At 69.0% G+C, this 14,339-nt stretch overlaps 5 protein-coding genes across 5 annotated transcripts; 3 read left to right on the forward strand and 2 right to left on the reverse strand.

Annotated features, from left to right (window-relative positions):
• Positions 1–964: 964 nt before the first annotated feature.
• On the forward strand, positions 965–3,159 carry CHLNCDRAFT_48633 (hypothetical protein; the record flags this gene model as incomplete). Its single annotated transcript, XM_005849444.1, has 9 exons — positions 965–994; positions 1,143–1,246; positions 1,385–1,538; positions 1,705–1,778; positions 1,955–2,051; positions 2,224–2,310; positions 2,523–2,591; positions 2,724–2,871; positions 3,059–3,159. The coding sequence occupies 9 exons, from the start codon at positions 965–967 to the stop codon at positions 3,157–3,159; spliced, it is 864 nt and encodes a 287-aa protein (XP_005849506.1).
• Positions 3,160–3,441: 282 nt separating this feature from the next.
• On the reverse strand, positions 3,442–3,946 carry CHLNCDRAFT_142837 (expressed protein; the record flags this gene model as incomplete). The annotated part of the gene is made up of 3 exons (XM_005849713.1): positions 3,442–3,553; positions 3,661–3,719; positions 3,896–3,946. 3 exons carry the CDS (start codon positions 3,944–3,946, stop codon positions 3,442–3,444), a joined length of 222 nt encoding a protein of 73 aa, XP_005849775.1.
• Positions 3,947–4,545: 599 nt separating this feature from the next.
• Positions 4,546–7,014, reverse strand: CHLNCDRAFT_142838 (hypothetical protein; the record flags this gene model as incomplete). The annotated part of the gene is made up of 10 exons (XM_005849714.1): positions 4,546–4,630; positions 4,779–4,876; positions 5,003–5,150; positions 5,297–5,427; positions 5,576–5,696; positions 5,843–5,931; positions 6,050–6,333; positions 6,482–6,599; positions 6,741–6,785; positions 6,943–7,014. The coding sequence occupies 10 exons, from the start codon at positions 7,012–7,014 to the stop codon at positions 4,546–4,548; spliced, it is 1,191 nt and encodes a 396-aa protein (XP_005849776.1).
• A 353-nt stretch (positions 7,015–7,367) lies between these two features.
• CHLNCDRAFT_142839 (hypothetical protein) lies at positions 7,368–8,623 on the forward strand (the record flags this gene model as incomplete). The annotated part of the gene is made up of 5 exons (XM_005849445.1): positions 7,368–7,551; positions 7,760–7,845; positions 8,056–8,089; positions 8,270–8,373; positions 8,543–8,623. 5 exons carry the CDS (start codon positions 7,368–7,370, stop codon positions 8,621–8,623), a joined length of 489 nt encoding a protein of 162 aa, XP_005849507.1.
• Positions 8,624–13,099: 4,476 nt separating this feature from the next.
• Positions 13,100–13,940, forward strand: CHLNCDRAFT_20845 (hypothetical protein; the record flags this gene model as incomplete). The annotated part of the gene is made up of 4 exons (XM_005849446.1): positions 13,100–13,224; positions 13,341–13,421; positions 13,524–13,582; positions 13,741–13,940. The coding sequence occupies 4 exons, from the start codon at positions 13,100–13,102 to the stop codon at positions 13,938–13,940; spliced, it is 465 nt and encodes a 154-aa protein (XP_005849508.1).
• Positions 13,941–14,339: the final 399 nt, after the last annotated feature.

Below are 14,339 nucleotides of genomic sequence, written 5' to 3' on the forward strand. Positions count from 1 at the left end.
ACGGCTCAGCTGCCTGTGAATTGGGAAAAGTAGCTGAGCAGACGTACCCACACAAGAGACACAGCAAAGCCTGCAGCGCTGATGGAGCCCAGCACAATGCCCGCAGAAAATGTAGGGATCAGGCTGCGCCAGTACTCGTTCCAGCGGTCGATGCGAAAGTCGGCGGAGCCTTCAGCCGTGGCCGACGATGGATCAACCCGACAATTGTCAGGAACGTAAGTGAAAACAGTCCCATTGCCCACGTATGCCATATCCGTGTGAGGCCGCTTCTCCAGCGGCGGTGGCGGCGGCAGCTAGCGACCAGGGGTAAGTGGCGGGAGCTGTTCTGCCGAGACCTACACCAGGCTGACGGCGCTGGTGTCCTGTCGGAAGGAAGAGAGGCGAGGAAAAGACAGGGTGGGCAAGGGGGAAGACGCGGGTGGCTACAAGTGAGTGGCAGCGCAGTCAACAACGCCCACACCACAACAGAAGCTTAAACTGGCTGCCGTGTGAGTGCCGGAATGGGCTGGGCGCGCAATGGCCACGCCATCGGCGCCATCGGCTTGCCAACAGGGCAGAACCCAATGCTGGGCCAGGAACGAGGGGCGCTCGATCCCATTGCTCAATTGGGTTACATCTCCATCATTCTGAGCCATCCTCTCAGTCTGCAGCGATGGCTTGCTGGGCCTCGCTAGGCCATACTCTTCGGTGTGCTGCTGCACAACCCAAACGCCTGGCAGCGCAGCAGACGCAACTGCGGATAGCACAACCACGCAGCCGGCCTCTGCTGCCCTGCTGCCGCCGCCGCCGCCGCTGCCCGCCGCCAGCGGCGGCAGCGGCAGCGGGTGCTGCCGCGGATGGCGGGGATCTGGGGAGGCAGGCTGTGGAGGCAGATTCCATCATCGACCCCGACGGGACGGTGCACCCGCAGCCGCAGAGCGCCGAGGAGCGGCGAGACCTGTGGCGGCATGCCATCAAGCTGCCCATGTACTCTGTCGCCTGGGCGCCCATCCTGGTGCGGCGGGGGGCGTGCCACCTGTGGCAGGCACCTGATGTGCGCTGCATGCTGCATGCTGCCGCTGCAGCCTGCTCTGCGCTGCGGTTTTGCCGCGTGCGTCGGTGCCTTTGTGAGCCGGTGCCTGCGCTGTCGCCTGCCCCCGCAGGTCAGCGCCGCCGCAGCCTATGTGCAGACGGGCGCGTTTGCGCCTGCCCGCACCCTGCTGCTGTGCCTGGCAGCCACCGCCATCATTGCCTGGCTGAACCTCAGGTGGGGGCGGCTGCTGGTGGTCCACTTATGGGTGCGTGCGGGTGGTGGCGCAGCACAGCGGTAACGACAGGTGCCCGCCAGATGTCAACAGCCGCGCCTGCACGACGCCTGCTCCCCCCCTTTGCACACGTGCCGCAGCAATGACGTGTTTGACAGCGTGACGGGAGTGGACAAGACCAAGCCCGAGAGCGTGGTCAACCTGCTGGGGGGCGACGCGCGCCTGGTCTTCCTCCTCGCCACTGCCATGCTGGCAGCCGGCACGGGCCTGCTCTTCTGGCTGCTGCACGGCGTGGTGGGTTTTGGCTGGCCGGCTGGCTGGCCGGCTGGCTGGCCGGCGGGGTGCCGGCGGCGTGCTGCTGGGAGGTGGCAGCGGCGGCCAGTGCTGGTGGCGGATGCCCTGCCGCCCCGCTCCCGCCGGCTGAGCTGCCGGCCTGCCTGTGCCGCGCCCGCTGGCGCAGGGCAACCCGCTGGCCGCCCGCATGCTGTATGCCGCCATTGCCATGGGATACGTGTACCAGGGGCCGCCGTTCAGGTGCGGCGCTTGATTGGCTGGCTGGATGGCTGGCTGGCTGGCTGGCTGGCTGGAGGCCGGGGCAAGGGCCAGCATGCCGAGCAGAGCAGGTGGGGGGGGCACGCCGCCGCCTCCCACCGGATGCCTGGGCAGCGGGCCAGCAAGCCCCCGGCTGTGCTTGTGCCCCCTCCCCGCAGGTGGAGCTACCTGGGGCTGGGCGAGCCGCTGTGCTTCCTGGCCTTTGGGCCGCTGGCCACCTGCGCCTTCTACTTTGCCCAGGTCCCGCCGGCGCAGGTGGGCGGCCGCGGGCGGTAGGCACCGGCACAGCTGGCCTGCCGGCCTGCGCTGCCCGTGCAGCGCGGCTGTGTGGCCACTGCTGCTCCTGCCGCTGCTGTTGGTCTCGCTGGCAGGTATCCACCCCCACTGTGTGCTGCCCCTCCTGCGTCCCGCTCCCTGCCGCCGCCAGGCCGTGTTCAACCAGATGATTGTGGCGCTGTCGGGCCTGGTGGGCATCACCACCACCGTCATCCTCTTCTGCGCACACTTCCACCAGGTGTGGCAGGCAGCGCTGCAGCAGGGGTGGGGGGGCGCCAGCCTGTGCACGACCTGCGGCAGGTGTGCCCCGCCCTTCCCGCGTGCCCGGCTGCTTGCCCCGTGTTGATGCCTGTGCCGGTGCGGCAGCAGACAGGGGGTGCGAGCCCTGGTGCCTGCCGCCCTGGCAAACGTCGGCGTCGACGGTGCCGCTGGCTGGCTGGCTGGCTGCAGGTGGAGGGCGACCGCAAGCACGGCAAGCTGTCGCCGCTGGTGCGGCTGGGCACCGAGAAGGCCACAGAGGTGGGGCCGCCTCAGCCTGCCTGCCCATGTCACGCCTCCACCGCTGCCTGCTTGCCCACACACCCCTGCACACGGGTACCCGACGCCCCGCTGCCCCGCCTTGTGCGCTTGTGCCTGTGCCTGCCGCCCCAGGTGCTCAAGTTTGTGGTGGGGTTCACGCACATTGCCACGCTGGCGATGGGCCTGCTGGGGGTGCTGCCCTTTGCCTGCTGGACTTCCGCCATGGTGGCCTACGGCCTGGCGGGGGAGATGGTGAAGCTGGCGGAGACAAACGCGCAGAGTGAGGCGGGCCGGCCGGCTGGGAGGCGCCGCGCAGCAGCAGCATGCTGTGCAGGCTTCCAGCTGGCAGGCTGCTTGGGCCGCCGGGATGGCAGGCGGCTGCTGGGGTGCAATGCTTCCCTCACTGGGCGTGGCCTGTGGCTGCCCGGCTCACACGGCTTGCCGCCCCGCGCCCATCGCGCCCGCAGATCCCGAGGGCCTGCGCCCGCTCAAGTTCCTGGCCACCCGCTGGCACATCGCCTTCAGCTCCATGCTCATCCTGGGCCTGCTGCTCTCCACCCTGATGTGACTCTCCGGCACCGCGGCTGCGGCGGGGCCTGTAAGAGAGAGACCTGATTGGGGTGCGCTGGCGCTGTGAGCAGCGCGCCCAAGGGCCACACCAGGGTGCGGACGTTTGGACGGGTGTATGGTTCTGAAAGGTGTATGGTTCTGAAAGGAGGGAATAAATCACGGGTGGAGTGGCAGCTGAGTCAGAAGGAGTATCACGAGGAAGGGAGATGTATTGGGATAGGCTCAATACAAATAGAGTACAGTGGCATCCCCTGCTGGTGTCGTGCCCCTGCGAGCAGGGTTAGCTCTTTGCCGGCGGCTCCTTGGGCACCTTATCGCCCTTCTTGGTGGCAACCTTCTTCCACACGTTGCCCAGCACTGCCGGCACCTTGGTGATACCCTTCTTTTCGTCCCTGCACGTGCATAGGCGCAGGGCAGTGAGCGGCAGCCCCACGGCAGTCAGACTGGGACGGAGCTGTAGTTGCAAGAAAAATCAATGTCCAAGCACAAAGCCTCTCACTTGCGCTTCTCGTACTCCTCAACAGCCTTGGGATCGTCTTTGTCGACCAAGGCCCCGTCCTGGACACAAGGGAAGAGAGAGGCGGTGGCGGCGGCAGGCGGGAGCCAGAGCGGCGGGGGGACAGCCGCCAGAGCCGCGTGACCGTCGCCTCCCCTTCCTGAACGCCTGTTCTGACTGCGATACCATTCTGCAGGGGCGGCAGCGTCTGCTCCACAAAAAAACGCAGCTCACGCACCAGGACGCCCACGCCCTTCCTCCAGCCCTTGATGGCTAACATGATAGGCATGGTGACGTCACGCGGGAGCGGAAAACAGGGAAAGACAGGAGCGCGACTGCAGCAGCAACCGTTCCTGCCTGCAGTAGGGCTTGAGGAACCGGGCCGGAACAAACCGGACGGCAGGGGACACGCTCGGCCGCTCTGCCCGTCCAGCTCGTTCTTGTGGTGGGCTGCTCCCCACTGCCCGCCCTGCCCGATGGCGGGGGTGGGCGCGGCCCGTCGGCGGCGGTCGCTCGCTGCCGCCACCGCCCCTCACCCGCGTCAGGTGTGCGCTGCTGCTCTGCTGGTGATGTCCCTGGCCTGCCAGGCCTCGTGGTGTTTGGGGTGGGTTGCAGTGGCATGTTGCGCGTTGAATGGGTGCTGTCTGTAGGCGGTTTCGCAATGAAAGCCGGTGCGCATGAATTGGGGAGCGAGTACAGCGGGGGCCATGCGGCCCCCCGTTGGGTAGCACAAAACTTGGGTGGCGAGGGAAGAAGGAAAAGTGTGTGCGCAAGCAAAAACGAGCAGTGTGCCAAGGGAAGAGGGTCGAGCCTGCCGTGCATTCTATGGGTGCGTCCGAGGCCGGCATGGGGACGGGCGTGGCGGCGTCATCTATGCAAAGCGCGCGCTCACACCCACTGCTGCTCCTTGGGGTTGCGCACCGCATCCAGGAACTTCTGCTCGGGGCCCTGCGGGTCCACCTGGTAGTCGTAGCTGCGGCAGGAGGGAGGGGGAGGCAGCAGCGAGGGGCGCGGCAGCTGTGAGGCGCATGGAATGCTTGGGCAGGCTGGGGCAGAGTGGCTATCGGCCGGGGCGGGAGCTGGGCGACGCTTGCCGAGGCGCAGGCCGCCGCGCAGCTCACCGCCAGCTGGCTGTGAGGGGCAGGGACATGAGGATGGACTCGATGCGGCCGCCGGTCTTGAGGCCAAAGATGGTGCCGCGGTCGTACACCAGGTTGAACTGCGGGGAGGAATAGAGGCGGGGCGGGCAGTGGGTGGTTGGGTGGGTGGGTGGCCTCGCAGCACACAGGCAGGGAGCGGCGCAGCGAGCGGCAGGCAGCGCGGCGCGGCAGCCCCGGGGCCCCACCTCGGTGTACCGCCCGCGCCGGATCTGCTGCCACTCCTTCTGCCGCGGCGAGTAGGGGTCGGTCTTGTGCTTTTTCACGATGGGAACGTACGCCTCCACAATGTGGTTGGCGGCGTCGGTGGCAAAGGCAAAGATCTCCTCCTTGTCCCTGCGCCAGCGGGCAGCCGGGGCGCCGAGGGGACAGTCAGCTGGCTGTGCCAGGCGGGGCGGGGCGGCGGGCAGGGCAGGGAGGTGGCCACGCAAGGCGGGGCATGCAGGGCACCCCTGCGCGCCCCTCCCCAGCCCCTCCCTCACCGGTCGTTGAGGTCCTCGTAGATGATGCCGCCAAGGCCGCGCGTCTCCCCGCGGTGCGCGATCATGAAGTAGTCGTCGCAGTCGCCCTTCATCTTGTCATACCAGGTGGGGTCGTGGCGGTCGCACACGGCCTGTTGCGGCGGGGGCGTGTGTGGGGGGTGGGGCAGGCGTCAGGCAGGGCATGATGGGAGGGAGTGGGCGCGGGCAAGGCACGAGCAAGGGAGAGCGCACAGGCGGGGTGCTGGCCCGCCCCTCCCTGCCCCGCCCCGCCCCCCGCACCTTGTAAACTCCGTGGAAGTGCCTCATGTCCTCCTCCACAATGTAGTTGGGGGTGATGTCGGTGCCGCCGCCAAACCACCACTGCCCGGGGATGCCCTTCCAGTCCTCGGTCTCAAAGTAGCTGCGGGCGGGCAAGGGGCGGCGCAGCAGCTTTTCCAGGTGTGGGTGGGCTGCGGTAAAGGGCGGAGGCAGGGCCAGGCCAGGCACCGGTGCGCCGCAGCCCGGTGCAGCAGGGCCTCGTGCTGCCCCCCCGGGCCGGCGCCTCACCGGTAGTTGAAGTGCATGGTGGGGCAGTGCGGGTTCCAGGGGTGCATGACCGAGGAGATGCCGGCGGCGAAGAAGGGCACGCGGTCGTCCTGCGGGGACGAGGGGACGAGAGGCAGGGGGCAGGGGGCCAGGTCAGCGCTGGGCTCACCCCACAGACCGGCTGTGCAGTTCTCCCCTGCCTGCCTGCCCTCCCACCCCCCACCTCACCTTGGCAAAGGGGATGTCCTTGCCCACAGCCACGCGGTAGGCCTCGGCGGGCATGGTGCCGTACACCACGCTGACCGCCACCCCCGCCTTCTCCCACACGTTGCCCTCCTGCATGACGCGCGTGATGCCGCCGCCACCGCCGGGGCGCGTCCAGGCGTCCTGGCGGAAGGTGTTGCCGTCCACCTCCTCAATGGCGGCGCACACCTGCTTCTGGATGCCGCGGATCATCTTCTCAAAGCGGCCGCGCATGCTGCGGGGGCGGGGAGCGGGCGGGTTCGGGCAGGCTGCGTGAGACGCGGCCTGATGAGGCAGGGGTGGAGCACAGGGGAGGAGGGGGCTGGAGTCGCCCCGGGCAGGCAGGCAGGCGGGCATGCGCATGGCCCCCAGCCTGACTGGCAGGCTCAAGCGATGGCTGGCAGGGCGGGGGAGCACCCAGGCTTGAGTAGGGCGGGGGTTGCTGCTGGCTGGCTTGCCTGTTGGGGTCGTCGATGCCGGGGCGCAGCAGCGAGTCGGGGGCCGTCTCGGTGTAGGTCACCTCCGGTGCCGCCACCTGAGGGGAGGGGGAAGGGAGGGAGCGGGGAGGAGGTGGCGGGCATGAGGTGCAGGAGGAGGGGCGGGGCTAGGAGCGGGGGCCCGGCGGCGGTGCGGCGGTGCTGGCAGGCGACGGCGGCTGGCGAGCGGCGCCGCTCACCGCGGCCTGGACCTTCACGGCGAAGCGTGCACTGGGGCGCTGAGCCTGCGCGCAAGGACGGCGATTAGGGCACAGTTGAGGGCCGGAGTGGAGATAAGGAGATAAGCGTTGGGTTGAGTAGCCATGTTGGTCAAGGGACCAGGCGCCGTCATGCAGCCATGCATGGCCCCTGCAGGCTGCCCCGTATGCGCATTGCACCTACCCGGCGTGCGGCGAAGACATTGGGCTTGGACTGGGTGATGGTCTGCGCCTGGGCAGCGGCAAGGGCGGCCATTGCTGCACCTGTCAAAGGTTGAAGGGTGCCGGGTGGCGGAGAGGAAGGGAAACGGCAGAATGGGCTTCAGGTGCGTCGATGGCGCCTATTTATGCATGCCCCATCGAAACCCCATCCTGGGGGAGACGTGTACTCCTGAGTGACAGGTCTGCTCGTGCTGCGCTCGGGGGCGTAGCAGGGGATAGACCCAGGCAGCAATCGTTGCCGCACCACCCAATTGGCGCCTGCTAAGCCACCCACACTCCCAGTGAACCCTGCAGAGCCTGTTGCGAGCCGGCCCGCCCCCTAGAGCCCACCCTCGCCACCCCACCCTCCCCACCCGCGCCCTCTGCCCTCCCAGTACATCAGCAACGATGCAGGCGTTGACAGCAAGCGTGTGCGCAGCAGCAGGCAGCGCGGCGCGGGCGGGCAGCCGGCGGCGCGCCTTTGCCGGCCGCCAACTGCGGGCCGCCGTGAGCAACGGCAGCCGCTGCCGTGCCTTCTTCAAGTTTGGCAACAGCAAGGACAAGGAAGCCAACGGCGCGCCCCAGGACGCAGGTGCGGCAGGGGGACCGGTGTCAGAGCCGCCGCGGTGCCGCCGCCGCCGCCGCCGCCAGCTCAGCAACCTACTATGAATGCGCGCCTCCCCTGTGCTGCCTCAATGTCACGGCACGGCACGGCGTGGCGCACGTTGCATGCCAGCCTCTGTGCGGTCGCCCAACCCCGCCAGCGCCGCCCTCCCGCCTCCACCCCCGGCCTCGCGCAGAGTACTTCCAGGGCCAGAAGCGGGGCGACTATCAGGCCAGCGACGTGCAGGACTACTTCATGTACATGGGCATGCTGGCCAGCGAGGTGGGTGGGTGGGCGGGTGGGTGGGAGCTGGCTGGCCGGCCGGCTGGCTGGATGGCTGGCTGGATGGCTGCTGCGGGGGCGGCGCCGCGCGGCGAGTTGAGGATGCCTGCCTGGCGTGGGATGTAGCGGCCCGCTGAGCAAAGCGCAGCGCGTGGGGCGGTGCTGCCCACCCGCAGCTCCACATGCCCGAGCTGGTGCCCTGCCTTGCAGGGCAACTACGAGCGCTGCGAGGCCATGCTTGCAAGTGAGCTGCCGGGGAGGTGGCAGCCGCATGCCAGCCGGGGCTGCCAGCCCGGCCCACCACTGCGCCTGAAGATGGGATGCGCTACCGCCTGGCGCGGCAGCAGCGACGGCAGCCGCCTGCGCGCCTCGGCTCCAAAGGCCATCTGACCGCCTGGGCACGCCTGTCCCCCTGCCTCTGCAGCCGGCACCGCGCCCGTCGACCTGCTGCTGCTCATGGCCTGCTCGGAGAATGACGACGGCAAGGTGGAGGAGCTGCTGGAGTCGGGCGCAGACCCCAGCATCAAGGTGGGGGGCGCGCGCGGGGCCTGCCTGCAGCCCACCTGCGCCGCTGTGCGGCTGGCGAGCTGGCCGCTGCCCGCCCCTGTGCTGCTCTCCGCTGTGTGCCCGGACGGGGTGTTGGGTGGGGCGCCTGGTGAGGCCATCCGCGCCGCCCTGCGCTGCTTCCCGTGTGCAGGACCTGGATGGGCGGACCCCCATGGAGCTGACCACCAAGGAGGAGGTCAGGGAGCTGCTGAGCAAGTATGTGACGGCATGAGGCGCAGCCCCCTGCCCCGGCCCCCCGCCCTGCTTTCTTGCTCGAGACGGTCAGTCAATCAGTCGTTTGATATGCTGGCATTGCCGCACACCCTGCCTTCTGCTTCGATGCGCAGCAGAGACCAGTGCCTGCTTTTCCCAAATGCTTTCAGTTGCACTTGCAATCTGGCTCCAGCCGCGCCGCTTGCTCCTCGCCTTTGCACATCTTCCCTCAGCGTGTTTCAGACTTCAGCTCCCCCATCAAACTGCACTCAATTCCATTGTATGCCCAAACCAATTTTGTTCTGGCCTCCTATTGTAACAGCAGTGGACAAAATGTGTCAGAACCGGAGGCCGCGCCACCCGCCACCCGCTGCCGCTCAGGCGGTCGCAGCCGCCGGCACCCAGCCAGGGTGGTCAACGCGGGTGGCATGTCGCTTGGGCTGCAGGCTGCCTGCGGGGTGCGAGAAACTTGGGAGTACATGCCATCGCCTCATCCCACGCCATCTGCATGTGGTCATGCTCGGCCCACTCAGGTGCGCAGAAGTGGGCCCCAGCCATGCCATCATCGACACCGTCCCTCCTACACCTACGTTAGTCGAGGACACACTCTTTGGACCCTTTGTTCAACCGCTGCAGGCCGGTGTCAATGGGAGGGTAATCCTTCACCTGCTCCTGGGCCTGGTACAGGCCTCCTTTGCCAGCCGCGCCGCCCCCCACCCCAAGGGGGCGCTTCATATCAAACTTTGTGCGGGCGCAGGCGTTGTGAGACGCGTGCTTGCGGCCCCCCAGCTGGCCCCTCACGCGGCCCGTTCCCCAGGGAGCCTAGCGCATGTCGGAGGAAGAAGCAGGCATGGTGGAAGCCAGCGCCAGCCCGCAGGAGCAGCAAGCCGCGGCTGCGCTGGCGGCGGTGGCAGCGTCGGCAGCAGCACCCTCGGCCGGGGCGGGCTCGCCGCTGTCTGCTGTCCAGGGAGGGGAGCAGGGCGACGGCACCGCCCGCGATGAGCAGCAGGCGGCGCAGCAGGGTGGGATGGCGGGGCGGCGGCACAGCGGCGGCAGCATCTCCACCCTCGAGCCGAGCGACTGGCGGGGCAGCGGCGAGCAGGGGCTGCAGCAGGGCGCCTACAACTCATCCATGTCCCCCAGCGGCCACCAGGCGCTGGACATGCTGGGCGAGGCCTCGCAGCCGCAGCAGCGCGGCCGACGCAATGCGCGGCAGCAGGAGCAGAACAAGCAGGTGGGTGGGCGGGCCTGCCGCCGACGCACGGGACGCCGGGTGGCAGGCACGCTTTGCACGAGCACCGCCTGGCGGCGGGCGGCCCTGGGCCCCGCTGCCGATCCCGCGCAACCGCGCGCTTGCCTGCAGGCCCAGCAGCGCTACCGGGCTAAGCGCAAGGCTCAGTTTGAGGAGCTGCAGCGCAAGGTGCAGCTGCTGAGTGACGACGCCATGGATGCTCAGGTGCGGCGGCGGGGTGGGTGCCGGGCCGCCCAGGAGGGGCCGCCGCCGGTGCACGCCCAGCCCATGGCCCGCAACGCCAGCCTGTTGTGCAGCCACATGCACGCCGGGGCTCATATCGCCGCTGCCTGCCCCGCCCGCCCCGCCCTGTGCTGCTGCAGCGCCAGCGGCAGGAGAACGACGTGCTGCGCCGGGAGATGGCCAAGCTTAAGGCGCTGCTGCAGGCGGCGGCGGCGGCGCCCGCGGCGGCGGCCGCCGCTACGCTGCGCGCCTCCAACCCCTCTGCCGCTAGCCTGGCAGACCTGACCCCCAGCCAGCCGCAGAATGGGGCCGCCGCGCCTCAGCAGCACCACCACCACCAGCACAACCACCAGCACAACCACCAGCAGCAGGCGGGCAGCCTGATGATGCAGCAGGGCAGCGGCGGGTTCAAGGCCGCCGCCACTGCCGCGCCGCCCTCCCCGGGGCCGCGCCACAGCGGCGCCCCGCAGCTGAGCGCCAAGCAGATCCAGGCGGCGCTGGGGCTGTACTACCAGGACCTGCAGGCATACGCCGCCTCGGTGCAGCTGGAGGCCATGCCCACAGATGGTGCGCTGTGGGTGTGTGTGGCTGTGTGCGTGGCACGGCCTGGTGGCCGGCCTGCCTCGCTGCACCGCGTGCCCCGGCCCCTGCCTCCACGCTGCGCTCCCCTGCCCCTGCCCGACGAAAGTTGGCTGCGCATGTGCGCCGCCGTGTGCGGGTGTGCAGGCACGGGCCTGGGCGTGGAGGCTGCCCAGAAGCTGAGCCAGCTGGTGCATGCGGGGGTGGAGCTGGTGAAGATGGTGCTGCAGGCCAGCGGCCCCGACGCCGCCGCCCTGCTGACCGCCAATATGGCGTCTGCAGGCCATGACGGCACCTCCCCCGCCGACAGCCTGCACCAGTGGCAGGTGGTGGCGCTGAGGGTGGCGCTCACGCCCGACCAGCACGCCGCGCTGGCAGACTGGCGCCGCCGCTTCCTGCAGAAGATCGACGACTGCTACGGGCGCAGGCTGCTGCACAAGGCGCAGGCGCGTGGCGGGGTGGGGTGGCGGCGCGTGTGCTGGTGCGGTGCGGGTGTGGACCGCAGCACCGCGGCAGCGGGAGAGGCGGCAGAGGTGGGCGGTCTGGGGGAGGGAGCCTGATGCCGTCCTGCCGCCCCGCCCCACCCCGCCTGCAGCTGACGCAGCTGCCCGGCACCAGCCTTGGCGGCCAGCCGCAGCAGTGGGTGGAGGCCCTGCTGCTACAGGCCGCAGAGAGCGTGGGTTTCTCAGGCAAGCGCGCGCCCCCTGCCAGCCGCCGCATGGCCGCGGTGCACCTCCGCCGCGCTCTGGGCGCTGCGCCGGCAGCCCGGCGCCCGGCGCCACGCGGCGCTGTCCCTGTGTTGAGATTCTGGGCGCCGTGCGCTTCCATGCCCTTCGTGCCCGCCTGCCCCGCCCTGCCTGACGCGCGTCTCCTCCCCCTCTCCCTCCCCGCCCACCCCCTCCGCCCGCGCCCCTGCAGCCTGCGCCCTGTCTTGCGCGCAGCTGGACGGCGTGGTGGCTGCGCTGGCTGAGAACCTGCGTGAGGAGCGGGCCACGGCGTGCGCCATGATGGTCGAGCTGCTGGACCGCATCCTGACCAAGGTGCAGGCCGCGCGCTTCCTGCTGGCGGGCCACCCCTTCTGCTGGAACGGCCTCAGCTTCGCCCACGCAGTGGCCGCCATGCAGCAGCACGAGGCGGCGGCGGCGGCGGCGGCGCAGCCGGTGCCAGTGCAGCTGGAGCCGCTGGCGCAGCTGCTGGCGCGGCGCGCCTGATGCGGGCGCGCCCGGTCGCGGCCGACTGCCTGGCGTGTGCCGCGCACCAGCACCTCTCAGAGGCGCACCGCCATCCCTTGCGTCCCTAACTGTCCCCTTGCCCTAGCTTGCCCTGCCTTTTGTTTGATTCGAGCCTGCAGCGGCAGGCGCCGGGCGCTCCCCTGCCGCTCCTCCCTCTGAACACTTGCGCGCCTGCCCTCCAGGCATCTTTTCATCGCCACCACCCTTACTTTTCAGGGCCAATGTATGTGATCCTTAAAGAAAGGAAAGCATCTCCGTCCTTATTGATACTGAATGCGACCCTGGGCCCAGGTCCCAACATCCATGACCGAGTTTTTCTCGGTGCCCGCCTGCTTCCAGGGGGCACCCACCTCTCTGCGTCCGCTTTCCTTGATCAGTTCTTTCCAGACCTGCCCCTCTCTGCACCTATACAGACCTCGACAATGGGGCGCTCCCTCTACTATGGCATCTGTTTTCTGTCGCAACCCGCACTCAGTTCCTGCCTTGCACGCGTGTGCAGCATGCAGGTCACCTCCGTTACTGCCGCTTGGTCACCACCATGCCCCCCCACTTTTGATGGGTGGGGCCCTTCTGATTTGTAATCACTGCTCAATTAATTGGGCCTCATGGAGGGAAGGCTGATGGATGCCCGCTCACGCTTGCGGCATACGCTGCTAGCTTCGGCGGCTGACATGAGGTGGGCACCCATGACCACGCTGTGCGCCCCGCCCGCCCGCATGGGAAGATGGGCCTGTGATATGTGGTGGCGCCCGTCGGCATCCGCGATCCATCCACGCCTGTTCACTAGCATTGGATCGCCTTCTGCGGCAGCAGCCCAGGATGCTGAACCTGCCTGGCATGGGAAGCCGCAACGCCTCACGGCGGCAGGACCCGGTGGAACATCGGGAGAGGTGGGTGGGAGGACGGTGCTTCAGAGGGCTGTGGGGTGTGTGGTGGAGCAGGGCTGTGGCGTTGGAGGTCTGCCGGCAGTGCCGAGCACCGCGACCAGCCTGGCGTGGAGAACTCACCGATTGGTGGACGATCGCGATGATGGAATCGGCCGCGCTGTCCTGCGCCACGCACCCTTTGGCGGAGCGGCGCTGTCGGCGGGGCTTGGGTCGCTGGGTGTCGCACCGTTGGCTGCCCCTCCTGTGCCTCCTACCGCCATTCCCTTCCTGCCGCTGCTCCTCTGTGCTGCAGACCCGATGGCGGCTTTGAGCTGTCGCTGTCGATGCCGCTGGGAGCGTTGGGGCGGTCGGTGCACTTTGTGCGCGGCACGCCGGTGCAGTTTGCCGCTATCATCCCCGGCGACGGCGTGGCGGAGGTGGTGCTGACGAGCGGGCTGAGCAGCTTCCTGTGAGTGGCGGGGGACTGCAAGCCTGGCTCGGCAGTGGCGGAGCGGCAGCCATCCATGCTGACACCCGCCGCCACCCCTTGGCCACCGCCGCTCCCCCATCCTGCCCTGGGCGCAGGCAGCTGTACAATGCGGCCCTGATCGGGCGCCTTATCCTCTCCTGGTTCCCGGCGGCGCCTCAGGCCATCGTGTCGCCACTGTGAGCCGCCCGCAGGCATCAGCCACAGGGCCGTGTGCCTGCTCTCCCGCATGCCGCCCGGTTCTCTGGTGCCTGAGCTTGCTCGTGCCGTGTGCGGTGCAGGGCCACGGTGGTTGATCCCTACCTCAACCTCTTCCGCGGCATCATCCCGCCCCTGGGAGGTAGGCAGCCAGCCAGCCGCACGGGCCGCGCGCGTGCGTGGGCGATGCCAGCCACGCGCTGCTCCTGCTCCCGGCTGCCTCCTTCTCACCGCGCAGCCATGCCTCCCCTCCCCTCCCCTCCCCTCCCCTGCCCTCCCCTGCCCTCCCCTCCCCCGCAGGCATCGATCTGTCCCCCATCCTGGCCTTCATCGTGCTGGACCTGTTCACCAACACCGCCGCCGCCCTGCCCGCCGAAGTGGACGAGCAGGGCCAGCTGAGGAAGCCCGCCGCCGCCAAGAACGCGTGGCAGCGCCGCATGGCGGCCAGCGCCGAGCGCCGCCGCCTCCAGCGCCAGCAGCAGCAGCAGCAGCGGCAGTAGGGCGTGGCAGTGGAGAGCGGGGCAGCGCCTGCGTGCAGCCTGCGGCACTCACCAGCGCGAGCTCACAAGCTCAAGCCGCCTGCCGGCGCGTTTCTGTTCCACTGCCTTGCCTGGCAACCGTCGTATTTTGCCGCCCTTGAATTCCGTGGCGGCGCATCACACAGCCCAGCACACCGCCACCACACTCGGCCCCACCCCGGGCGCGACACTGATTTTGACTTGAGCCAGATTTCTGTGCCTTTTTGCAACAACCGATTCTGAAGGCCGGGCGTGCCGCCGCTACGGCCGCCAGGCAGTATGGAGGGAGTGAATGAAATGGGGATGGAACCAAAAGGTACATTGCAGGGTGGTGGATGCGGCCGGCATCAAGCACGCCTGTCCCTTGCAAGCGGCCTGCCG

This window comes from Chlorella variabilis (genome assembly GCF_000147415.1).
Source record: "Chlorella variabilis unplaced genomic scaffold CHLNCscaffold_5, whole genome shotgun sequence".
Classification (NCBI taxonomy): Eukaryota; Viridiplantae; Chlorophyta; class Trebouxiophyceae; order Chlorellales; family Chlorellaceae; genus Chlorella; species Chlorella variabilis.